The sequence below is a fragment of the Ixodes scapularis genome, unplaced genomic scaffold (genome assembly GCF_016920785.2).
Source record: "Ixodes scapularis isolate PalLabHiFi unplaced genomic scaffold, ASM1692078v2 PGA_scaffold3__209_contigs__length_174095766, whole genome shotgun sequence".
Taxonomy (NCBI): Eukaryota; Metazoa; Arthropoda; class Arachnida; order Ixodida; family Ixodidae; genus Ixodes; species Ixodes scapularis.
The window spans coordinates 97,902,147-97,928,747 of NW_024609868.1; the positions used below are offsets into that span (position 1 = coordinate 97,902,147).

Sequence of the window (26,601 nt, forward strand, 5' to 3'; positions counted from 1 at the left end):
TGGGTGTGGAGTTTCGTTGTGTCAGACCTAAGAACGATGAAAAATTTACTAACGAGTCACATTTTGTAGTGATATAAAAATTATTCGATGTGACCTTCCATGTTTTCCAACAAATAGATGGTGCGTTAAAATCGCCTAAGATCAAAACATTAGCTGAGTCAGATGCGGTTACGGTTCTTTCAATCTCCTGAAGGCGGTCATGGAATGTTTCCGGTGACATATGTGGGGGAAAATAAAATGCTCCCAAAAGTATATTGTCTTTCGGACCGCGCACCTCAACCCAAACTGACTCGGAATAAGTCTCAAGGCCCGTCCGCCTAACGCAATCGTAGGACTGATCAAACGCGACCAATACGCGCCATTGTGCCAATGCTTCGGCCCCGCTTGGAACGGCAAATTCCAAAACCGAATTGAACGACAGCGAGCAGTGCAGTGAGGTGAACCCGCGTAATATTTGTGAGTCCGTGATATTGGTGATAGACATGAGTCCGTGATATTTTGTGGGTAGGTGATATTTCGTGATACTTGCGTACCTCGGTGTTCCTCACTCATGAGTGCAATCACTCACACTCACTCACACTCATCGCCAGATATGAAATGCGCGTGAGGCCGAGAGCCTCGAAACATTTTGTGTTTGAGTTCTGAGAACTCATGTATGTGAGTGTGAGCGTGAGTTCTGAGAACTCGTGTGTAGGCGTGATTGCGGAGAGCACATCTGGGTGAGTTCGAACGTGAGTTCTGAGAACTGATGGGTGTGAGTTTTGAGGACTAATTCGTGAGTGTGAGCGTGAGTTTGAACAACTTATGAGCGTGAGTGTGAGCGTGAGTTCCAACAACTTGTGAGTTTGAGCGCGAGTTCTCAGAACTCATGAATGTGAGTAAGTTCTGAAAACTCATGAGTGTGAATTTGATGAGCTGTGAGTGTGATGACCGTGATGACCAGTGAGTGTGATGAACGTGATGTCCATTGAGTGTGATGAATGTGATGAGCTTTGAGTGTAATGACCGCGATAACTTATTTGAGTGCGATGCCCGTGATGACCTAAGTCTGATGACCGTGGTGATTGTGAGCGTGATGGCGTGATGAGCTGTGTGATGACCGTGATGAGCTGCAAATATGATGACCACAATGACCTCTATGAGTTTCATGACCATGATGACGTGTGAGTTTGATAACCATGATTATCTCGGAGCTTGACCACGTGTGAGCGTGATGACTGTGATGATGTGAGTATTTGTTTCGAGTTTGATCAAGACAATGTGTTTGATGACCTTGATTTGAATAAATCATAACTGTGAGTGGGAGTGAGTTTGGTTTTGTTTTATCATGGATGTGACTCCGTATGATAACCCATTCTTTAAATGAAACTGTGAGGGGGAGTAAGTTTTTTTTCGATCGTTATGACGAGTGTCTGATGACTCTGTTTTATATAAATTGTGATTGTAAGTTGGAGTGAGTTTCGGTTTCGTGTAGAATCGTGAGAGTGATTGAGTTTTGATAAGGGCCACTGAGGTGATCGTGAGTGTGAGGAGGTCGGCTCAAAATGCCGACCTATGAATATCTGGGTCTGTGATATTTCGTGATATGCTTAATTGGGCTATATTTGTGAATCAGATTTATTTCGTGATAGTTGGGAGTCGGTGAGATTTCGGGACATTTATAAGGTGGCGATATGTTGAGATATTTGTGAGTTTGACCTTTGTAATATCAATGGTTTTGTTAATGATGAAGGTTGCAGGTTATGTGAGCAGTGGTGAGTTTTCTTGCCATGATGAGCTCTGATTTAAGCGACGGGGACCAGACGTGGTGCACATAATCCGTTAGTAACGAAATTACTTGTAATCTCTCACATTTATCAGCAATTTTGTAAAGCAATAATTACATATTTTACAAAGTAATTGTAAAGTAATTTACTTACTTATGTACGTGAGGGTGTGGTAATCCGTTACACTTTTCGTTTTCATTCACGGGGAAAAAATGCAAAAATATAGAACACCAACAAAAAATTCGTTTCTAAATTTTTTTTTTTTTGTGAAGGTTTGCGTTACCGGAATTACACTGTCACCTGTATATACAAAACTCAAGGCCTGACGTTCTTCAGACGCTGAAAACCTTTCTTCCCGTCACCTAAAACCTCGATTCGAATGTTATTATTTTCGTGGCTTGGTTGTTTGCGAATTGTAAATCGTCAGCTTTCTCGCCCACAGCAAAAGGGAAGCACACTTATACAAAGATTCGGACTCTTGGCGCAAACAATATTAGACAAAATTGTTTCTTTCCGACAAAAACAAAATGTCAAAGTGCACACGAGTTGGTGTAACGAATCTGTGCGCGCCTTTTTGTTTTCTCGGTTGACTCCTTTGCTTTTGAAGACGCAGAGAGGACACAAAACGATCGTCAACTGCGCGCCTTCCATAAGCTTGGGACAACAATGCCCTCCTCGGTTATAGTGACTAAGACATTTTGCATGGTGTCAATACAGGAGGGGACGCTTCGTTTTCCGCTGTATTGGCGCCGTGAGCGAACGGAAGCGTCGCTGTGGTCGGCCCATCAGAATTGGCCGAATGCTGACTATGACGTCAGCAAAGAGGAATGTACGATTTTCAATTTTGATGGTGTTGGCATTGTTGCTTTGAGAGCGCTATGATTTCAGGCTTCCACCATGCCCATTACAAACACTATCGAACTTGTTGTTCACAAGGTTATGACGTCACGGAAGGTAACCGAACGAGGGCGCCACCGAGATGTGACATTGACTGGCATGCTGCTCAAAAGATATAGCACTTATCATCTTTGGGAGATACGAATGTTTATTGGATTCTGTGCTGCTTTTCAGCTAACATTCTAAAAGCTTCAGGTTGCCTACATCCTTGTCACCCTTTTCGTGCGTTTTTTTTTACCAATGTAAGGACACGTCGTCGTTCGTATATATCGCAACTTTCAGCGATTGTGGTACCGCGATGTGAGAATCGTGTTCCCTAACTGCTGGATGACCGGCTTCAGAATGAACGGTCTTACACCTTCCAGACGATTGCCGCAGTCGCTGTGGGGGACGTTGCCGTTGCCTCAACTTATACTTAACTGAATAACACTGATCTGTGGTACGGCCAACCCGTGCTAGATGCGTTTTGGATGGCATCATGAAACGGTAGGCAGCATACGTGCCTCTTCATTTTCGTTTTAATCGATATATTTTTTTTTCTATTCTGAGGGATCTCCTGATGTTTTTGGTGGTCATAAAAAAAGAAATCTCCACTTTTTTATTTACTGACGTCGCAACCAAGGCCCGACATGTGTTCAAAGCTAATGGAATATTTATATAAAAAAATAACGTAAAATTTAATTATTATGTGTAATTACAGTGTCTTGCTAATTGCCGTACCATTGTTTGGCGATATTTGCCGGCTAAAATATGTTTATCTAATATGTTGCCGTACATCGATTTTATTCGAGGTTTAATTATCTGTGCTTGGCTCGATCTCAGTGCGTTGACGTCAGAACTCTAGTACACAGGCTTCGTCTATCCTTGGTGGTGTTGGCACAATGCACTCGGTCACGCTCGAACGCCAATGCGCGAGGCTATCTGCTCGCCACAAATGACTTCTTTGTTGCTGGCCCTTTCTACTTTCCGGCTGCGAGGGCTTTCCGCATTTCGTGTCAGAGGCCGAATTAACTTCCGGAGCTGTTGATGCGGACCGGACTCGCAACGCTATACCCGTACGTACCAGTCCGAAGAATATGGCGAACAACTGAACGACGTCTGTGTAAGCGACGGAGTACAGTCCTCCCGCCATGGTGTAGAGGAGGGCGACGACGGCAGATAAGATGATGGACTGCGTGCGGTCCCACTCCAAGATCACCTCGATGGTGGCGCCTGAGCGAGAGAGCACACTTCCTTATGAGTAAAGAGCTTTTGTTTTAAATGGAGAATTGCATCTTACTGAAGCTAGCTTTGATTTAGCACAGAAGAAAGTGGGTGAAGCGTGCCAAGGTCCAAAAGAATTTTGGCCTAGTTGGCCGGCCGCTAAACACCTGCACCGCAAGCTTCACTGGCCACACAGCGCAACCGTGAACCCCCCCCCCCCCCCCCCCCACACACACACAAACACGAAATAAAATAAAAAATAAAAACACTCCGAAATGCTTAAAAAAAAATCTTTGCTAGCTACAAAAAAAAAAATGTACAAAAGAAAGACATGGCGGCGCTGACACGACGTCGCGTCTCCAGAAGGTTGAGACCATTTATTTTCATGTCTCTTCTTGCCGTTCAGACTGTTACTTTTTATAACAACTGAAGGCTGTGACAAGTGCTACTGTTATTTCTGCTTCCAATTTTAGTGCTATTTTATTTTCATTGTATTGCTATTTGCAATGTACTCGTGCGTGCTGCTCTGAACTGTAGCGCGAGGGCCCCGTCAGGCAGGAATCCCTTTTGCCCCTGCCTCCCTTCCCCGTATTACTGGAGAAAATCCAAACAAAGAAATAAATAAAGAAAAAAGTTATTATAATGTACGCCAGAGGTTTAACTGGCGCTAGAGTGCTGTCGCAAATTGAAGCAGACAGCAACCAGTGGAGAAAAGTGAGTGCATTTTCTCCCTGTGCTCGATTATAAGAGCAAATATCCCGAATAATTTGTACGTACTATGCGGAGGGCAAGTTCGTCTGCTTCTTGCGCAGGGGGTAGCGGTGACGTCAGAACGCCGAGCCCTGATTGGCTGATGGCGACCCCCTATCTGAGCGTCGTCTGCTCCTTTGCAACGTCGTCTGCTCGCAACATCGTCTGCGTCTGTCTTACCTTTCCTGCGACTTTCGGAAGTGCAGAGGCCAGATTTACGAAACGATCTTACGCAAAAAATGTGCGTAAGACAAAACTTAAGAACAAATTCCTATTCACGAAACGAAATTTTCGTAAGTTTTGCGCAGGTTACGTCGAAATCCTACGACAGCTCCGAAGCTGTCTTACGCACTTCTCACGATCAAATCAGCATGGCCGACAGCGTCGCGGTCGCAGCGACCCACGGACGTTTATTTTTCTACGTGCGCTTCTCACGCGTCCCGACTCCAAGCAGCAAGAAAAAAGTAAAAATCACTTGAAACAGATTCTGACGAACAAGAACGCAGGATGCACAAACACCCGTGAAAAGCTCCAACGGCCACGAGTACACCGAACACGACCAAGCGAGTACGGCAGTCAGGCCTAGCAGGCACTCCGCGACTCGGCGGCCGTCTGCCCACGACCCGCTGGCGTGCTGAATGGAATATGCCCGAGCGACCCTTGTGAAACCTTCCCGTATTATACTTTGATCACTGACCTCAATTTTAGATTAAGAGGTCACTTTCTTCCTCTTTTTATCTCCTTGTTTCCCGAGGCAACGGTGACTCTCGCCGGTGAAAAAGCGGTGAATCTGCGACAGACGCGGGAAAGGTAAAGCAGCCATCACTTTGACTAGCAGACGTAAAGCATACGACGTTAACTGCGCCAACCCGCCGACACCGTTAAAGAATGAGGGGTCTCGCCGCACACGAAAGGAGGGAAAAAGTATTTGGGAGGGAACTTGCGGGCACTAACACGCTTACTCTCGGTTCTGAGCAAACAAACCTCGGCTTTTCGGGACACCTGGCCAGTGAGTCGTTTGACTTCCCTCCCATGATGCGCGTCTGCTAGTTGTTAGACAAAAACAACGTACCGCTCGAGTTACTTCGTCTGCCCTCTCTGAAAGGCGAAGTCGAGCTCGCTCGTGAAGACCTGCACTTCCGAAATTCGCAGGAAACGTAAGACAGACGCAGACGACGTTGCGAGCAGACGACGTCGCAAAGGAGCAGACGACGCTCAGATAGGGGGTCGCGATCAGCCAATCAGGGCTCGGCGTTCTGACGTCACCGCTACTTCCTTTCTGATGCGCAGAAGACGAAAATGAGCCCACTTGCGAGGCGTATAGGTATCTTGGGACCTTTCTCAGTCAGAGAGAGGGAAAAATTGGTCATTTACGGCGTTTTTCTTTCAAATTCATTGCATTACAAAATGGTGCTGAAACGGCTTCGTACTACATGTCTTTATGTGCAGTGTCGGACACTCTTAGCGCGAACACGAGGTTGGTGCTTTTCAGCATGGGGGTTAACGTGCCAAACTTATGAAGGCCATCTGGAAAACCAAGAGAAATGGCAAGAACTACGGAGTAGCACTGAATCAGTAAGTCCCCGTGCATGAACCGTCAAAATAATTTGAATGCCATGTAATATAGTGCGATTTTCAATAAGTACTGCTTTATGCTTTCTGCTCCGTGCGAGGATTCTTGTTCAACGTTCAAAACATCACCCGCACGCGCAAACGTGTTGAGAGAAGCCAGAAAACAGATGCCCGATAAAGCTTCCCGGCATAGGAAATCATAAAAATACCCACCTTTCACAGACCACATACATTATTCTTTGCGTTTTGAATGTTTCGAAAGGCCCGTTCACACTCTTGCAGCAGAGTACGACCGAGAAAGACTGAGACTTGTTAAAACCTCTTAAAATTTTTTAGGACGAGGGAACACACTGGCATTCTGGCGCTTTCTATGCGATTACCCTGGAACTGTATTTCACAAGAGCTGAGGTTTTGCGGGATTCCCGAGGTCAAATGTGCATAATACCTATAAGAAAGGCTTCTTTACAACGTTGGAAAAAGTTTTTCGAACCTAGAAAGCGAGGATAATGTGAGAGAGAAATAGAAAATATCCCGGACCGCCAAGTTTACACTGCTACCCAATAGATGGCGCCAGTGTGTCCTCTTGTTGTAAGAGGTTTCAAGCCATCAAGTTTTAAAAGGTGGCAAGAGTGTGTAAGGGCCTTAACCGCTCGTAAAAATGAACGTCGGGGCGAAATATATATATGTTTATATATTTGTTTTTAGAACGACGTAAGAAGAATTGAACTGGTGTTTGGTGCTGGCGATAAGTATGGCACCATGAGCTGCGGGTTAACAGTTTTGACAGAATCCACTTTGTCGGAACTTCACAGAGCCGAGGAAAGCTTTGGTTCGATGCTTGTTGATAAAAGCTGTAACTTCAAATGTTTTGCCAGTGTCTGATATTTTCTGCTTGTTTTCAATTCTAACGTCGCAGGACGTGAATGTGTTTAGCGCGCACCCAAAGAACGGAAGGCATTATCCAGTTCTTCCTTACTCGAGTTCCGGTTAAGACATGACTACGTTACACCAGCTCGCGTGCACACTTATTCCCTCTTAGTTAAAAGCAGAATGCTCCATCGTCACGTTGTGGACCCGACAACCTGACACGGGGGATTCGTGTCAGAAATACCCCCCAGCTGCCTATTTGTATTTCTCAAACATTTATTTTGTAATACAAAAAAAAATGAAAGACGTTTACAAATCTCAGTAATGCAAAATTAGAGCGCAGCTCTTCAGGCATTTTGATTTTGCGATACCATGCTAAACAATTTGAGAAAAAAAAATATGTGTACAGATAGAGATATCACTTTCCTCACATACTGGTTCCGGACCCTCCTTTTCTTCCGTGTCCTCTTGCCGTTCGTACCCTAGCTCTTCCTCCGTATCCTCCCCTCCTTTTCTTCCGTACCCTCCCTCATCTCCTTCTCCTTCATGCCCTCTCATCCTCCTCCTCCTCTCTGCCCTCACTCTCCTCCTGCGTACCATCTGCTCCTCCTCCCCTCCTCCTCCTTCGTGCCCTCTCATCCTCCTCCGCCTCTCTGCCCTCACTCTCCTCCTGCGTACCATCTGCTCCTCCTCCTCCCCTCCTCCTCCTTCGTGCCCTCTCATCCTCCTCCTCCTCTCTGCCCTCACTCTCCTCCTGCGTACCATCTGCTCCTCCTCCTCCCCTCCTCCTCCTTCGTGCCCTCTCATCCTCCTCCTCCTCTCTGCCCTCACTCTCCTCCTGCGTACCATCTGCTCCTCCTCCTCCCCTCCTCCTCCTTCGTGCCCTCTCATCCTCCTCCTCCTCTCTGCCCTCACTCTCCTCCTGCGTACCATCTGCTCCTTCTCCTCCCCTCCTCCTCCTTCGTGCCCTCTCATCCTCATCCTCCTCTCTGCCCTCACTCTCCTCCTGCGTACCATCTGCTCCTCCTCCTCCCCTCCTCCTCCTTCGTGCCCTCTCATCCTCCTCCTCCTCTCTGCCCTCACTCTCCTCCTGCGTGCCATCTGCTCCTCCTCCTCCCCTCCTCCTCCTTCGTGCCCTCTCATCCTCCTCCTCCTCTCTGCCCTCACTCTCCTCCTGCGTACCATCTGCTCCTCCTCCTCCCCTCCTCCTCCTTCGTGCCCTCTCATCCTCCTCCTCCTCTCTGCCCTCACTCTCCTCCTGCGTACCATCTGCTCCTCCTCCTCCCCTCCTCCTCCTTCGTGCCCTCTCATCCTCCTCCTCCTCCTCTCTGCCCTCACTCCTCCTGCGTACCATCTGCTCCTCCTCCTCCCCTCCTCCTCCTTCGTGCCCTCTCATCCTCCTCCTCCTCTCTGCCCTCACTCCCCTCCTGCGTGCCATCTGCTCCTCCTCCTCCCCTCCTCCTCCTTCGTGCCCACTCATCCTCCTCCTCCTCTCTGCCCTCACTCTCCTCCTGCGTACCATCTGCTCCTCCTCCTCCCCTCCTCCTCCTTCGTGCCCTCTCATCCTCCTCCTCCTCTCTGCCCTCACTCTCCTCCTGCGTGCCATCTGCTCCTCCTCCTCCCCTCCTCCTCCTTCGTGCCCTCTCATCCTCCTCCTCCTCTCTGCCCTCACTCTCCTCCTGCGTACCATCTGCTCCTCCTCCTCCCCTCCTCCTCCTTCGTGCCCTCTCATCCTCCTCCTCCTCTCTGCCCTCACTCTCCTCCTGCGTACCATCTGCTCCCCCTCCTCCTCCTTCGTGCCCTCTCATCCTCCTCCTCCTCTCTGCCCTCACTCTCCTCCTGCGTACCATCTGCTCCTCCTCCTCCCCTCCTCCTCCTTCGTGCCCTCTCATCCTCCTCCTCCTCTCTGCCCTCACTCTCCTCCTGCATACCATCTGCTCCTCCTCCTCCCCTCCTCCTCCTTCGTGCCCTCTCATCCTCCTCCTCCTCTCTGCCCTCACTCTCCTCCTGCGTACCATCTGCTCCTCCTCCTCCCCTCCTCCTCCTTCGTGCCCTCTCATCCTCCTCCTCCTCTCTGCCCTCACTCTCCTCCTGCGTACCATCTGCTCCTCCTCCTCCCCTCCTCCTCCTTCGTGCCCTCCCATCCTCCTCCTCTCTGCCCTCACTCTCCTCCTCCTCCCCTCCTCCTTCGTGCCCTCTCATCCTCCTCCTCCTCTCTGCCCTCACTCTTTTCCTGCGTACCATCTGCTCCTCCTCCTCCCCTCCTCCTCCTTCGTGCACTCTCATCCTCCTCCTCCTCTCTGCCCTCACTCTCCTCCTGCGTACCATCTGCTCCTCCTCCTCCTCCCCTCCTCCTCCTCCATACCCTCCCATCTCCCAACTTCCCCGGTAAATTTTGCTGGAAAATTGATGCCACGTGACCTCAACACCAGTTCAATTTTGTCGCTAAACTTAGCGGCGAAAATTACGTCATATGACTTTTATCGTGTTACCTATGAACAAATTTAGTTTGAAAGACTTTATGCGAAATTAGCTGCGCCATCTGGTGAACGCAAAAAGAAGCTCCTGCGCCATTTTAACTTTAGCGAGAAGCGGAGTTGGTCGGGTCTGCGTGCGTATGCTACCGTTCCGTTCGTTGCCGGTAAGATACGTGTACACTGCTGCGTGCCGTTCAGCAAACAACGCGGAATCACGTACAGCAACGGAAACAAGGTATGTGGCACGAAGTTTGATTTTTGTCGGTAAACGGAGCAGACGGAAACAGCTGAAGAAGCGGTTCGTGAAGTCGCGGCATGCTGGTCGTCTACCGGTCCGAGTGTTTGCAGGCACGCTGAGGTAGGGTCTTTAAAGAAAGGCATGGTGAACCGACATTTGGATTTCAGAAAACAATACAGGAGCTGTAGGCGGAACGCTACAATCCCTACTACACTACTCGTAAGGCGATACCTCGAATGGACGGCCGCATTTTTGGAAAAAGAGGTCGAGATTGAACGAGGCTGACTAGGCGCGTGACGTCAACATATCTCGTTTCCTCTTCTCTTCGCTTGGCCCCCTCAAGGTGGTGAGGCGGGGAAGACGCGAGGCCGTTGCCCCTCCCTCTCGACGAGACGTCAACATACCTGTCAAATAAGCCTCCTTTTTTCTTTTTTTAAAGAAAAGAGGGTCATCCGTTCGAGATGTCGCTGTATAAGTGATGTTTTGGTGTTTGTAGCATCCCTCTGCACGCTTTTGCGGCCGTGTTTTGGGGAATCCAGATTTCGGTTCAGCATTCTTTTAACGGTGCACGGGGAATTGTGCTTGCACGGTGACAATGAAGTCTCCCTAACTGAATGAATGTACAGGCGGAGTAGCAGCTCTTACTGCAATGTAAGGCCGGAAACATGATGTTTTTTCCGTGCTGGACGACCTCGCGGCTGAGTTACATGCTTTAGAGAGACTAGCCCCCGTTCTTGTCAAAGCCGGTACACTCGCAAGGTTTGGGGGGGGGGGGGGGGGGGGGGGATGGTTACGAGTCTTTATTACTTTGTGTTCCACACATGCAAACACTATACTACGTCGTGTGTTCGGTGGCAGGAGCGATTTGGATGTGATCGCACTGGCCGACGGTCGTGAGGCCGACCAGAAGGCTTAAGCTGGGCGAGGAGTACATGTCGCTGTTTCCTCGTTGTTCTCTGCCCCGAGCTTAGAGAAATAGATGTGAGCCGTGAGCCCTCGGCTACCGAGGGAAGATAGGTCGACAAATGCTCGCGACCGAACCGCGTGCGATCGCGTGCCAACCGCACTCGACTGTACTATCGCGGACATCATGAGCTGAAACGGTCCTTCGTGTTTTTCTTGACTACCTGCCAGTTTTTGAGAGAGCAGGCAGGTAAAAGCGATTTTCTCTCCGGTCGCAAAAAAAGAAAGAAAGAAAAAAAAAAAAAAAACCAAGAAAGTCACAAAAGTAAATTAGAATGTGGCATCTGTCACTAGTGTGTCAGCAGTGCGCCTCCGAACCCCTCCGAGCCAGCAACTCGTCCGAGCTCACCGCGAAATGGACACAGAGCGCATGCAATGTGGACACACAGTTCTTTAAACAGTTCGTCCACATTTCAGGGTCAGAAAGCGGAAAACAGCTGCCGCGCTATCGCACACTGCCCGCACGGTAGTCTCCGATGCCTCCACAGTGCTTCGGCACCGACAAAGCTTGCCAACATTAAAATGGCGATGCTCTCAGTGTTGTCAGACCACCAAGCAGTTTCGCATAAGGTCTATTGACGTCACGTGACCGGGTGGCATTATAAATGCCGAAGTATCGGAATGCCGAAGTTTAAAACAACGGAAATGCAAAAATTCGAAAATACAAAAAGCCGAAAATTAAGGAAAGCAAAAACTCAAAACATGGAGACATTAAAATACTGGCATCACCTAGTTATAGTGAAAGATAAAGTTTCTTGGCAAGATAAATTTTCTTGGCAATGTGATCAAAGTTAGGGGAGAGGTTCCGCCGGCCGATATGCACGCGCTTTTGCCCTCTTTTCTAATAGCCATAACAGGTTGTCCCCGAGTATAGCTTCCCCTCGCATGGTTTAAGCCTTCGAAAGAGGAAAAATATATTCCTGCATATCTCGTCGCATAGCAGAGCGATTTCTTGTTCATTGCATTTCAGACAGATAAGTTGTTTGCAATTCCTCGAAGAAAGCTTAGAACGTCGACATTGTCCCGGGTGCCCAGAGCAGCTGCCAAGCGATTTTAGCGCAAATGTTGCTTCTTGCTTTGTGAGCGGCGGAGTTGGCCCCTAATCGCTCCCTCGATGTCGTCTTCGACTCTAGCTTGCTCCCTTTTCATGGTGGTGATGAACCGAAAGACGCTTACATGGTGTCCGCCAACCAATATCTCCCATTGTCGGTGCCATGCCTCAACGGCGTTGTTGTTCCTCGGAAATCCGTTCTGAGCGAGGGCAAGCACATTCAAGAGGAATGGCGGGAATACGGTGGATTTCGTATGATCACGGCGGTGTTACCTCCGGCAACACGGCGGCGTGATTGCCCAAGCAGGTAGTTGTCCCCCACCATCGCAGCATGTCAGAGGCTTTTTGCGGGAAAAATGGTTTCAAGGACGCATAGGAATCTTTTACTTCTTTGGTAAGCAATAACGAAGGGGTGCAAGCTGCCTCACCTTGATGGCGAAGCCACCTACATCATTCTTGTTGGACACTGATAGTCCTAGGTGCTGCACTCTCCTCCATACTGATTGGCATAAGCGGAACAGACAACCACGCAACCCGACGACGGGAGCAACTACCGAATAGCATCGGTTGCTGCCAGTTCGAAGTCTGTATACTCACAGTTTTTGGATTTCGTGCAAGTCTCATATCTGCGGCGAAGTTCAACACTTCTTTGAAGAGCGCCTCGTACGCCATCTGGGTTCGTCGAGTCATTAGGCAGTAAACAAAAGTGAACACATGGCCATGAGGATAACCGTGAATTGTGTATTTGTGACTCGCCCAAGGCCGCCGCCAGAGCTTTGATCCGTTCTTGAGTACGAAGAACTGTAACTCAGATATCCGGATCATGGCTTGCGTGGGTCACTGTCTTCGAGATGAGGGAAATGGACGGAGACGCGGTTGTGGCGTGCTCCCAGAAGGAAAAAGCAAAACTTAGCTGCAAAGACGGTTATGTTTACCTGCTTGACAAGAAAGTAGGTTCTAGACACTATTGGAGGCGCGAGAAGCGAGGCGAATGCAATGCTAGAGTGATTGTCGACCTTCCTGTAGAAGGTACTCAATGGTACCAGAGATGGGCAGTATTTAAAATACTTTGTGTATTTTGCATTTGTATTTAATTACAAATTGTGTAATGTATTTGACGTATGTATTAAACACTAAAATGTGGGTATTTCAAATACAATTGTAATTAAATACAATTTTGTGGGCGAAAATACATCCCTCAAATTTATTGTCACTGTCCAGAGCAGGAAGAAAACTACGTTCTGTACCGTATGCAGTGTCTCTCAATCAAGCACAAGCGTTTAGTGACTTTGTGATTACGGTGCTAGTCCAGGGCAAGAATAGTGACGAAATCGACGTTCACAGGCAGACTGGCTAATAAGTGCCTGTGACAACTTGTGATGCTTTCCAGCCTGATTTCCATCCGCATTTTCGCCTGGAACATTCTAAATGCGCGGGTCGTCTAGATTTTCGTAACTGGTGCAAGTTGCAACAATCGAAGATTCTCTAGCTAGTGCTGCGCGTCTTGGTCGTCTCGGTTCTTTGTTGGTCTATACCAAGATGTAATCGACAAAAAAGGCTCCTTGAAGCTCTGAGGCCGGATTCTCAAAGCGAACTTACGACGAAAAAAATGCGTACAACAAATTTGAGAGAAAATCCGTATTCTCGAAACAAAATTGTCGTAGCTTTTGCGCAGGTTACGACAAAATCCTACGACAGCTCCGAAGCTGTCTTACGCACTTTCTACGATCAAATTAACATGGCCGACAACGTCGCTCAGTTGCTCGGTCGCGACCCAACGGACATTTATTTTTCTACCTGCTCTTCTTGCGCGTCCCGACTTCAAGCAGCAAGAAAAAAATGAAGAAGTACTTGAAACCGTCCACGACGAACATGAACGCTGGATCCACAGACACCCGGAAAAGGCAACAAAGGCGACGATCCCACCGACCAAGCGAGCTCGGCAGAATATATAGGCCTAGCAGGCACTCCGACCCGTTCCGGCGCAGCATTGCTCAGACGGTCCTTGGCCAAGACCGTCTGCCCACGACCGGCTGGCTTGCTGAATGGAATATGCCCGCGCGACCCTTGTGGACCCTCCCCGTATGAATAGTTTGATAGCTGAACTAAATTTCAGAGGTCAACCGATTCCCCTTATCATCTCGATCACCTTGTTTTCCGAGGCAGCGGTGACGAACGCTGTCGTCGAAAAGGGACTCCTCGATTCTATCTCCTTGTTTTGTGTGATATACAGCTCAAATAAACGCCGTATGGATTACCTTCACAACACGGTATGTACACTTTGTTATTAGTATGCCATTTTTAACTGTCGAGCTGTATCAGTTTGTGGGAGCTACGTGATGCCGGTCCAACCTTTCTTTGCCGAGTGTCACGTCAGTATCGAGTTGCAATCGTAGAAGATCGGTCCCGAAGCGCTTACCGAAACGCAGTCTGAATCCAGCACTTCGATCAAACGCACGCGTCCGCTCCGAGTGAGAAACAGGTATTTGCGTGACTATTGCTGACACTCTCCTAGTTCAAACGTATCTTTTTTAACGTCGGCTCACTCCTACATTTCCGAGGCCGCGAGAAACGCCGCGGCGGTTTGTTTCCTTCTACGTCACTCTGCAAACGACTGGCACGGGGCTTTTACCAACGATGACAGTTGTGTTGACTTCGTAGCGATCGAGTTTGTAGCAGTCAACGAAGCGTTTAAATCGTGTTAGCGTCGATATACCACTGCACGGACAAGCGGTGGTGGAAAGGTCGCCCGTGTTTATGAGAATCAGCTTGAACACTACACATTTACACACAGACAGGACAGGACATACACAGAGCTGTCTATCAACGAGTGGTTAGCCTGTGTTTGTTATTAAAAATCCACGTGCTCCGAACTATGCCAAGCTCTCTACTTGGTTGTTCGTTTTGCCGAAGACGCCGTTGCCATAGCAACAGCACCGGAAGTCATCGTTTCTCCGTAAGAGGTCGTAACTTCCCTCCTCTCACTTAAGAACGCGTTTGTAAATACCGTTCTCGCCTCATCTTACGATGATCGTAACTTTACGAACTTCGTAGCTAAGTTGTCGTAGGTAAGAGGGTTTTTATGAATCTGGCCTCTGTACTTTTTTCACCTTTTACGTCCAAGCTGATTGCATTTTTTTTTGTGATTATATTTCTATTACGTTACTATCGCACACTAACTCCCGTGTGTGCGATGCAAAATTAATATGAGATACCCAGAAACCCGTTGCAGGTGCCCTAAAGTCACTGACGCAAATTTCGAGGAATGTATTTGGAAAAGTATTTGGAGGAGACCAAATACATTTGGTTGTATTTGTATCTTGTACTTAAAGGAGCTGTGCAACGATATTCAATTGGGATGTCTTTCTCTCTACACGAGCTTACTGGCACACCTGGGACTCAAGGATACTCACACGCAACGCCATTGGCCCAGAAACTCCTTTGTTGCGGTGTAATTTCAAGGACAAAAACGATCATTTTCATTCAATCTCTCCTTTGCAAAATTTGATGACGTAACTCGGGGATCGCAGTACACCCAAGTGACGATATTTGAATGCGGTTCATAGATTGGACCCGAGCATTGCGTGGGCAATCGACTTGGGCTCGTGACAATTGCTAGCTCGAGAAGCATTCGGGTTGTGACCCGTGTCCAATCGCTGCAACGACGACAACAGCCGAGCCATAACAATGTCTGGAACTCAGCGCGTGTCCTGCGCTTTGCCAACCCCAGCGCGTGGCTATGATCAACACTGGCGGCATATAATCGGCTCCAGATCACGTGGCCGCTTGTTCTGGCTGCGAGTTGAGGGGGTGAACGCTGCTCGTTTTTCTTTAATTTTTTTCTGGGACTTCTATTGCGTGGGGTGAAAAACGAACGCGTGTTTCATAGGTCATTAACGTTAGGGATCCGTTTTAAGCGGTATTTGCACAAAGTACAAAAATTGTTGCGTAGCTCCTTTAAATGCTTTTTTGGAAATGTAATTAGATTTGTAATTAAATACATTTTTTATGAAGTATTTTGTATTCGTATTTTGATACATATTTGCATGTATTTTGCCTATCCCTGAATGGTACCTTCTACAGGAAGGTCGGTAATCACTTTAGCGTTGCCTTCGCCTCGCTTCTCGTGCCTCCAATAGTGTCTAGAACCTACTTTCTTGTCAAGCACGTAAACATAACCGTCTTTGCAGCTAAGTTTTGCTTTTCCCTTCTGGGAGCACGACACTGCCGCGTCTCCGTCCATTTCCCTCGGAGTCAATGAAATGATTACTGCTGTACATGGCTGCTGCTCTTGTACTCTGAGCGCTGGGCAGCGCTGTTTTTTTTCCTTGTGACCAATAAGAGCTCTGATATGCGTAGCATAACGACAAATAAAAAAAAACACAAAAAAAGAGCACGAATATTTACATTAGTTTAATTTATTGATACATGGTGCCTTTGCAGAACGAGTTATACAGGCTCGTGTCAGTGGAAAGTGATCTGGCGGAAAACGAACAAGTGGTAGTCACAAAGCGCGTCATTTATTTTTCACGTGGTTTTCGGCGTTATGTCTTTTCGGCATTTTGATGATTCGGCATTTTGATTTTCCGGCATTTAAATTTTTCGGCGTACTGACGTTCGGCCTTTTCATAATTCGGTCTCTTGAATTTCGGTGTTTCGATAGGGACTTCACGTGACCTCAACACCAATTTCATTCCCCGCTAAATTTCGCGTGGAAACTGAATTGGTGTGTAGTACTGTGAAGTCCCATAATGCAAGACTGGGCATTCAATTTCCCCGCTATGTTTAGTGGCAAAACTGTCGTCACATAACCTCCAAACCAATTCAGTTTCCCTGCTAAATTTAGCGGGGAACTGTGACGTCCCATAATGCAACGCGCGCGGTTACGTCGACGCCGCTCAACGCGGAAGAGGGTGCCTAAAAGCTGCGCTCTAAAACACAAATTACCGTGAACCGTTTTGAACCGGTTGCCGTTATATTTTTTCCCGGTCTAGTTCCGGTTCAGTTCCAAGTTGGCGGCGAAGATTTCGGTTCGGTTCAGTTCCGGTTCGGCCAAAAATAGGGAGTTTTCGTAGATCGTTTTCGCAGTCCCGCAAGGCCCTCCGCAATCCGCTACGATAGCGGGAACTCCACAGTCAAGGCTATCGGCGCGCAGGCGCAGTAGCGACTTCTTCGTTGCGGAACGCTTAGCGGAGGGGGTAGCGCGGTCTACGAAAACTCCCTATTAACGGTTCGGTTCCGGTTCAACAGACTGGTCAAAGACAGCTTAAAGAATCGCAGATCGTGGCGTATGCGGAGCGCAAATTCGTCTGCCTCTTGCGCAGATTTGCCATGACTTCGGAGCTCGCCACGCTCTGGTTGACTCTGATTGGAAGGATAGTGGGTAGACCTCAAGGCAGCTAGCATTGAGCTCTACCCACTATCCTTCCAATCAGAGCCAATCGGAGCTCAGCGTTTTGACGCCGCTGCAACCCCTTCGCAAGGAGCAGACGAATTTGCGCTCCGCTTCATGTTCGCTTCGCGATTTGTTTATCGGCGTTCTTATCAGCTAATAACGCGATCTCATTGGCTGCGGAGCCATCATGAGTTTCGTTTCTTAAGATCTGTGTGATTATAGAGGGTTTCTAATTGGAACGGCATGAAAAGACGGACCCAGAGCAGCCAAGATGGCGGCCGACCAGAAGACCTCTCCGCAGAGGGCGGGAAGGAAGAGGAGTCCGCCCATCCGGCTTCCGAAGTGCTCCTGGAACGGGTCCAGCATCGTCCTGTAGCCGGCCTGGCGCATCCTGGTGGCAAAGAGGTAGCCGCCTGCACACATCGAGGTCCTTGCTTGGAAAGGGGAGCCCGGGCGGTTTCTTGATATACCAAACCTAAATCACATTTTCGGAATACACAGGTTCTTGCTCTTCCTGGCTTGCTATCTCTAAATTCAAGATGGCTATTTGAGAAAACGGGGAATATTGAACATTGAACATTGTTTTTATTTGTCACGTAAGTTTACAAAAAAAAAAAAAACACATTAACGAGCCGGGTGAAGCCTCGGGGGCTTGTGTGCCTGGCTCGGCAGTTGACAAAGTAAACAACAAAGGGGAAAAAAAAATTGCACTCTAGCAAAACAATATTATCCATAAAGTGCCAATAGAACTGGACCATAGGTAGATTAACAATGATAACACTGAGATCTCAGAGATGCAGGCATGTCGCGTAAAACAACAACAACAAAAAAAAAAAAAAAGAAAAAAAGAAAAAAGAAAAAAATTCGAAAGGCAAAAAAGACAACTGGAACGTTATTTCACTGTTCGAGATTTTTAAGTGATTTCTTAGCTTTTGTTTTGACGTTAAATTCATTATATTATCAGGCAGGTTGTTCAAAATTTGTGGTACATAATATATCCCTGTTCGCTCACCATATTTGGTCCTGATACGGGGTATATCAAATCTAAGTGATGGCCTCATAGGACGCTGCTGAATGTAGGGCGTTTTGAAATCAGAGGTCTATAAATGTCGGAGGACCACCGTTTCTTTAAAAAAAAAAAAACAAAAAAAAAAAACATAAAGGACGGCAAATTGAGTTTATTAAATATACTGTCACTCGTGGTATCTTGCCTACCGGAAGAAACACTTTTCAAAACACTTTTCTGTAAGGAATTAATTCTGTTGCGCCAAGAAAGAGAGCATCCTGAAAAAAGGGTTATATTATATCGTAAATAACTATACGAGAGAGCATGCGCTAAAGTTTTACGAACGGAGAAAGGAAGAAACATTTTAATATTATAGAGAGAGCATGACACGCTTCTTAATCTTTTGCATAAGTGTGCCATGTATGTGTTCCAGGCCAAATCACTGTCGAAATATATTCCGAGATATTTGACCGTTTGTACGTATTCAAGACTTTCAAAATTGCACGATCTGCATTTAGAATTGTGTAGTGCCATATCGGAACTGAAAGTGCGACTTGCGTAAGCAGGTTTTTAAAACAGACCAGTTTGGTCTTTACAGCATTCACTTTGATAAGATTAGATTGAAACCAGTCCATAGAATAAACAAGGTCATTCTGGAGTTTTTGAATCGCCACATGATAATCCGCATCACCAGGAGACTAAAACCGTATCATATGCATATTGAACTTCTCTGAAAACTGAGACAACACTTTGGAGATCGTTTACACATAAATTAAAAAGCAAAGGAGATAACACAAAGCCTCGGTACCCCTGCCGTTAAGAGTGTTCTACTACTCTTTTGAGATTTAAATGGTGCTGCATGGGATCGTCCTGAAAGATACTTTTTTAAAAGTGAAAAAAATGAACCCCTAAATCCTAATTTGTATAGTTTACAAAGAGTATCATGGTTAATGCTGTTCAACGCTTTCGATACAAGAACACAGCGTAAGAGTGACAAGACTCTTATCGAAGCCCGTGTGCAAGCAGTCACTGAAATCTTCCCACAAAGCCTGCACTCCCCGCTCCGCTATAAAGCCGCACTGATTATCAGACAATAAACCAAAACGTTCTACAAAACTACTCATTGTTTTTAAGATATGTTTTTTTAGCACCTGCGCAAGGCAGGACAGTATTGATATGGGGTGATAGTTTTTTAAGTCATTAGTTGCGCCTCCTTTGTACAGTGGTCGAACAACGGCAGTTTTCATTGCTATAGGCCAGTCTCCCTACTCAATGATGTCGTTAAACATTTTGAGAAGTAGTTGAAATCATCAATAGTTTTCTGTGTCACGGGTGCAAAGGACTTTTCGATCATTTCGTCAATTGAGCGCTTTTTTTTGTTGCACCCCGAATCTGATTTGTCAGCTCCCAAGTTTTTGGCTGTGTCGAAGCCTAGCCGATCGAGCTAGGGCACATGCTTTGTTCCTGGCGATTTCAAACTCGTCTTTAAGCGCAATATTGGTCGGCGAGCGTTTACATCGTTTCCTAAGATAATCTTTGTAATTTATAGCTGCCAACACCTCTGGTGTGAGCCATACATAGTCCGGATTACGCCTTTTAATAACTACTGTTTTTTTACACGTGCCCGAGAATTGCGAAAATAATTCTATGAACTTATCGTACACTTTTGATCCTTCAATCGAAGGTAAAAGGCCATCACAGTTATAGTTGCCAACCATTTGATCAAATTTAGCTACATCGGTTATTGTTATTGTTTTTTTAGTTTCATCAGCTCTCTTTTCCTTGTTTTTTGACATTATCTGGCACGCTATAAAATAGTGATCTGCTAATTTTCCCGATCTAACCGATGCTTTCACAGTACTCTCGAAAACACGAAGATTTATGTGGTCGATACATGAAGACACTAAACTGTTGTCCAAAAATTCTTCTCGGGTCGGAGCCTGTATAGCGGTTTCGATGCCGTAGGTTGACATTAAATTTAAATAATCACAACAGTTGGGCGTAAGGAATCTAGCGTATTTATATTAAAGTCGCCGGCCAAACACAACTGATTTATCGGACTAGATTGTAATAGGGCTTTATCAAATTCTTTTAAAAACAAGTTCACATTATTTGCTGGGGGTCGATATATTGCGATCGGAATGACGGAAAAATCATGACGGCTAATCTGCAGACTCATGTGCTCAGAATGGGTCATCGTTATCGTAATCGGAGTCGTGCACCAGCCATTACTTGACGTAAGCGGATGTTCCTCCTCCCGTACCAGATGGTCTTGGAACCGTAAGACGTTCATGTCCTAGAATACAAAACAGAGTTTCTCTGTCTTCCCTAATGTTAATTTCGGTTATAATGAATGCATCCATAACCGAATCAAGCTCTCGCACAATAACCATAAATTGTTCCCAGTATTTCCGAATATTTCTTATGTTAACGTGAAAACAAGCAAAAGTAGAATTAGAGCGTTCTTCAAAGTTATTTTTCAGCAGCAAACAGTTTGAGAGCTGAAAAAATTCCATGGCAACGGAATTTGACTGACTGAAGGCTGTGCCTGAAAAAAACGCTTTCACGCGCCCTACCCGGGGGGGGGGGGGGGGGGGGGGGGGGGGGGACACGTCACTGTTTAACTTGAAAAGTCGAGCGGGCAGTCTAAAAAAAGCAACAAAACAGTTTGTCTTTTTTTTTCTTTTTTGCTGGTGTGAGCTTTAGCCTACATTTCACATCATCAACTTCTTGTAACCCGCCGGAAACTATTGCCACATTTGACGTTACGTCTTCGGTGTTGCCAGCAGAGATTCTCACCCTCTCAGAACACATGTGGAAATTCAATAAAGTTGCGAAAGAACAAATTTTGGGACATAATTTGGGTCACTTATTTAGGTCTCTCTATTATTCTGCAAAACCAATTTTGAGTCAAGCATAAAAATTTCCACTTTAAAGCAGCGCGTACGTGTTCTCGGGAGGAAAGAGGACCCTGTTTCTCTCATAACAAAAAAAAAAAAAAAAAGTTTTTTTTTGAACATATTGTTTCCGCCCAAATGGAGCGCTAGTGGTCTGTACCAGATGACAGCATTTCAAAGCATACCGTTATCGGAAAAACAATGAAAACAAAACATTTATAAAAGCTTTTTTTTTTTTTCTGTTTTCAACGGGTAAATAGGGTACCCGTTTCTGCTAAAAAGACGCCATTCATCTTTATGTGTTTGGGGGCTTCGCTGTCCGCTATTTTCGCATCGAAAGTTTTCTAAAATCGCTCGCAACTTTTGAATCCCATAATGGTGAGTTTCGAAACCTTGGAATGATGGAGCTGCCGTTAGAGCTGCCTTTTAGGCGGAAACTTGGCGTCTGGGAGAAGTGTATAGTTTTTGCTTTGAGGTGAGAAAGACAGGGCTCTTTTTCCTTCTAAACAGCCGGTATATTCGTGACTAAAGACAATAATAGAAGAAATCAAAGTTTCAGAGATTTTGAACGCGACAGATGGGCAATGCTTACCGATAACCAGGCTGAGTGCGTAGCCAAAGGGGGCTTGAGTCCAAACAAGCCCGGCCGTGTAGACAAGCTCGGATGTGCCGTTAATGTAACCTCCGCCAACCCAGGTTGCTGCAAGAAGGACGTTGCAACGAGTCAATGAATACGACGCCATATTTTTTTTTAACAATTTCATGGCACAGCGTGTAGATCCTTCAGATAGAATGACATATGTCTCAAACCGGTTTATCACGCGTCTGCGACGAACTTAGCGCGTAAAGCGCGAGACACATGGACGGCAGAATCGTCCGATCCGACGTCTGATCCGACAGTACGAACGCCGCTCCGAATCGCCGCACGCGACAGTTTGAGACACACGCTTCCGAACTTGCACGCGACACGACTACCCGTTCGGCTCCGCCCAGGAGATCCAAGCACTCCAGCGGAGGGCCGCGTTCACAGATCTCTGGTCCTAGATTGACGGTTTCGCTCACACGAGCGAAGTTAGAAGCTCGTTCTCGTTAGCGCGTGCATTCTTTGCCGAAGCCATATTTCTCGAATGGGTCAGCGTAGGGTGCCTCAATGTCCTTCTGTTTAGGGTGATGCCACCCTTTTTAGTACCCGATGCCGACAGCACGCGCTCACGGGGAAAATACAAAGAAATCGACGAAAACAAAATGTCGCCATAGCACAGTCAGCGCCACAAACGCGTGCAGGAACACGCTCTTTCACGCGCTTCTGAACAAAAAATAAAAATAAAAGTGTGAGACAAAATGGCCAGATGTCTCCACCCTAAGCAGAGCGCACATGAAGGCACCCTAGGTCAGCGGGATCCACGCTTCCGGCTTCCCCTCGCCGTTCGCTTCGTCCCGCCAGACTCAGTGCGTCATCATGACGTTCGCGCTAGCTGTGCTGTCATTGGCTGGACGCATCCGACAATCCGTCCGCCGTGCGAAACTATCTGGCGCGTTGGACGCACGTCGGATCGCCGATCCGACGTCTGAAGCGACCAAATTTTTCGGATCAGGCAGTCGCATTGCCGGATCGGACGTCGGATCGGATGGATTTTTCGCGCATGTGTCTCGCGCTTAAATTCGGAACGTCACCGACCTAAAAGCCTATTCCAGTAATCGCCTCATAGGCTCTACCGTGCTGGTCTGTTTGGCAATAAACTATACGGAGAAAGCCTGGCGCGTCGCGTGAAAAGACGGCCGCCGTAAATGGGAAAGGAGGGGCGGAGAAACGGGAGCGGAGAGAACCTTGTCCGCTAGCGCCACAAAAGAGCGAGCGGCCAAACGCAGAAACAATCCTTTCTTTTTCTCTCTCTTTTCTTGTCGCTATCGTGGAGAGGAGAAACTCAACGTCCACCCTTTCCCGTTTCTCCCTGTGCCCTTTCGAATCTCCGCGCCCGTTTCTCCCGGAGTACGAAAACGACGGTGACGAAAACACAAAAACAAGCGTGGTTCGGGGAGCGGCCGCTCATGGCCCAAGCGCTCGCTGTCTAGGTCTGCCCTTTCTGCTCTGCGCTACCATATTGGTCACCGTTCGGCGCGCTCCTCCTCTCCTTTTTCCTGCGGCCGCGCGCTCTATGGCTCCGTCGTCGATGTGCCAGGCTTTCTCCGTAGAGAGGAGGCTATGGTTTGGCTCTGGAACCCCTTCTGAGCATGCGCAGTTGCTTTTTCCTGGGGTATATCAGACAAAAGCGAATTTAGGTCACCTCGTCAAGAATATAGAGGTCATGGATAAATTGCTATATTCCAGAGCCGTATATGTAGAGAGTTTGGCCATTCGTTGGGAAGTATAGGAGACAAATGAGGAGGCGCCATTGGCCGAAAGCGGGCTGGGCGTGTTCCAGGGCGTCTTCAGAAATTCGAATGTGACCAAACAGAAGCCGGAAATAATACCCTGGTGGTGGTCGCGAGAAACAAACCTGATAACTGCATTGGAGTAACTCTCGATGGCTGAAAATATGGTACACGTGATGTTTCAATCACGCTCATCCAAAATGATGGCGGAAGAATGCGACTAGCGGAACGATCGACATAATCCGTACGCCAAACGCCAAGGGCCGGGAATCTGCCGTCAGAGTGGTCACACTCTGTCCGCGCAAAACAGAGTTGAGCGGCGCATTCGTTTCTTACATCTTTCTGCATGATCATGATGAAAACAACACGTGCACCGTATTTTCAACCACAAAGAGCTACTACACTTCACTCCTACGCACTTATTAAAACCATATACGAACAAAGACCTTCGATGATCGATCGGCTCAGAACTGTTTCTCGCTACCACCGCTAGGGGATTCTTTTCGCCTTCTGGTTGGTCAAGAGAGCATGCCAAGCCCTCTTTCCGAGTCTACCGCACGCCCTAGCTCTGCCCGCACCTCCCATTGACCAAACTCTCTACATATACGGCTCTGCTATATTCATGAGCCGGAATGCCGATTATACGGGGAGCTTGGTGCTACTTTCCCATGATCCAGTTAATTTAGTATTCCCTGGACGCCATATTTGAGGGCTCTGTTCAGAGCGCACGCTCTGAACTGGCTCACATTAGTAGGCTGCTGAGACCGGTAATGTTAATGGTGTGGAGAGCACGTTGCAGAAGAACTGTGTAGCTCGCCGTTAGCACGTTCTAAGCGGGAGTACACAGAAATATGGCCACCAGTGAATAAGTCGTTGCCGTGTATACATGTCACCGTATACAACACCTTATGGTTGTACGGCGACGTGTACCACCTTAGTAGTGAGTTTTAGAATAGGGGGCCCCAAAGCTTTGGGTGCCCCAAACAACTCGGGGCATCGCAGTGGGCATGCGCAGAAGTTCTGCGCATCCGCAGTGGGACGCCCCAAGCTGTTTAGGGCACCCAAAGCTGTGGGACCCCCTATTCTAAAACTCGCTAATGTGTCGGCAACACCCTAACCGACAACATCTTAGGGTGATGGTAACTCCCTAACTGAATCCCACCTTGGGGTTGTAAAGTCAGCGTACCACTAACCTGTCATCGTGAAGACTCCCACGAAGAGATTGATATTCCTGCCCGCGAGCATTGCGTGGGACCCGGCAGCGTCTGCATAAGCAGGGTTGGGTGCTGTCGCGTATCCCTTGCGGGCGGCCCAAATTCCGACCAAAAGAATGACCACGTAGAACAGGAGGACGGCCACCAGGCCGGGAACGTTGATCGCCATTGCGAAATAAAGCGGGAGCGGCGGTGCAGGGGGCCTCGAACCGCCACAAAACTGAACTGGAGGGGCCCAATATCGAGGTGCTTGGATTGGAATGCAAGGATACCACGAGATTGTTCAGAACGACTCGTTTTTAGGACCTCGTGCGACTATGGTGTGCGGAACGCGCGTCTCCCAATGGTGTGTTTACCGCGTCCAAAAAAAGTGGTCTCTCGATTTTCACATGATGACGTCATACAAGTGTCATGCTCTCGCCGGCCGTGATTATCATAGAGATCATACATACTAACTCTAGAGGAAAAGGTCCGCCATTTTCCCATACATTCTGGCTGCCGCAAGCGGCGGATCATGCAGGCAGACCCTCGGGGTCCCAAACACGGTTACATCATCAGAGCAGTTTCGTGAACTTCAACAATCCACGAACTTACCGGTGGAAAGATATTCGCGTTCCTTTCGAAGCTTTGTTTTTGCATAGCGCGCAGATGTACGGCCTCGCGTTAACGTTAAACTAAACCATATACCCGGCTTCGCCGGTGGGGCGCGGGTGGGCGCGGTTGAGGAATACGAAACTGCGCAACCACCAGATTTCCGAGATTTCGACAGAAAGGAAGTTAATGCAGCGTAATGACTTTATTGCTTTTTATAAGCGTTAGAATAGCCCAGAATTTAGTTTACAACGTTAAATTATCACTCTTTATATTGCTGAGAGTTTTCACTCTTCGCGTTTACCATGGCAACGTTGCTTTCTTTCTCTCGTGTTCTGTCGCTCTCTTTTGCGATCGTTCACTCGGGACCCCGGGTGTCGGCGCACGGGATTTGCCACTCCTCCTCACCCACCTTTACCCCCCTGGTGATTATGGCGGTGTCGAAGCAGCGGTGTTGCTTGGCTGCTGCCTTTTCCGCTTTACAGACAGCCCTCTGAGGCTTCCACAACGAGGCGTTGGGACGGCGCGACGACAGCGACACAAGCGTTCTCTTGTACCTTTTTTGCCAATAGTTCTGAGTCCAACCGTCAAAATCGCGATAACCGACAGCATGACATTCCGGCCTTTCTGACATCATTTGTTGACCATAGTTTTGTTTAACCCGAGACTGGGGTATTTCGGAAAAGGGACGAGAAGAAAAGAGGCCACAAGGAGGCGACGTCTCAAACACAGCTAAGGATTTTATTCCATCGTATGCACAAAAGTGCATACGATGGAATAAAATCCTTAGCTGTGTTTGAGACGTCGCCTCCTTGTGGCCTCTTTTCTTCTCGTCCCTTTTCCGAAATACACCAGTCTCGGGTTAAACAAAACTATGGTTAACTTCCACCAGCTCGCCTGCACCCTTACAATTTTCTCACTATCATTTGTTGCTATTTCGAGACCAGGTTATGCTAGAATGTGTCCCTTTGTGTGAGTGTCCCACAGCCAAGGTCAAGAGAGATAAGAGAAGGTTTACCGAAGTGTCATTGTCCTCTTGTCATGTGTGTTTTTTTTTTTTTTTTTTTGTAGAGACGGCGTTGGAGACGGGGTATATAAAGCGTGTTTGAAATAAACTTTGCAGCTGAGTTTGAGACGTTGCCTCCTCTTTTACTTCCTTCTGTTGTGTTCTCTTCCTGCCCCAGTCTCAGGTTTACAATCATGTTCAACTTACACCAGCTCGCCTGCACTCTGACTATTTGTTTGCACAAATATCATCGCTGATTTTTTCAACAACTACAAATAACAGCCTGGATGGAAACATGTATGGCACAAAATAACGTTTCGGCCAACAACTTCTTT

The 26,601-nt window shown here is 47.5% G+C and overlaps 1 protein-coding gene across 1 annotated transcript; it reads right to left on the reverse strand.

The window, feature by feature from the left end:
- Nucleotides 1-3,554: 3,554 nt before the first annotated feature.
- LOC121047501 (high-affinity choline transporter 1-like) lies at nt 3,555-24,838 on the reverse strand. The gene is made up of 5 exons (XM_042292807.1): nt 24,649-24,838; nt 21,675-21,782; nt 17,437-17,592; nt 3,727-3,875; nt 3,555-3,584 (listed from the first exon to the last, which is right to left on the reverse strand). Exons 1-5 carry the CDS (start codon nt 24,836-24,838, stop codon nt 3,555-3,557), a joined length of 633 nt encoding a protein of 210 aa, XP_042148741.1.
- Nucleotides 24,839-26,601: the final 1,763 nt, after the last annotated feature.

Coding starts and splice junctions, on each gene's coding strand:
- LOC121047501 (XM_042292807.1), bottom strand. CDS start 24,838: ATGGCGATCAACGTTCCCGGCCTGGTGGCCGTCCTCCTGTTCTACGTG. Junction 3,876..17,436: donor CGCCATCTTGGCTGCTCTGG/GTCCGTCTTTTC, acceptor TCTCTCGCTCAG/GCGCCACCATCGAGGTGATC. Junction 3,585..3,726: donor TCGCCATATTCTTCGGACTG/GTACGTACGGGT, acceptor TGTGGCGAGCAG/ATAGCCTCGCGCATTGGCGT.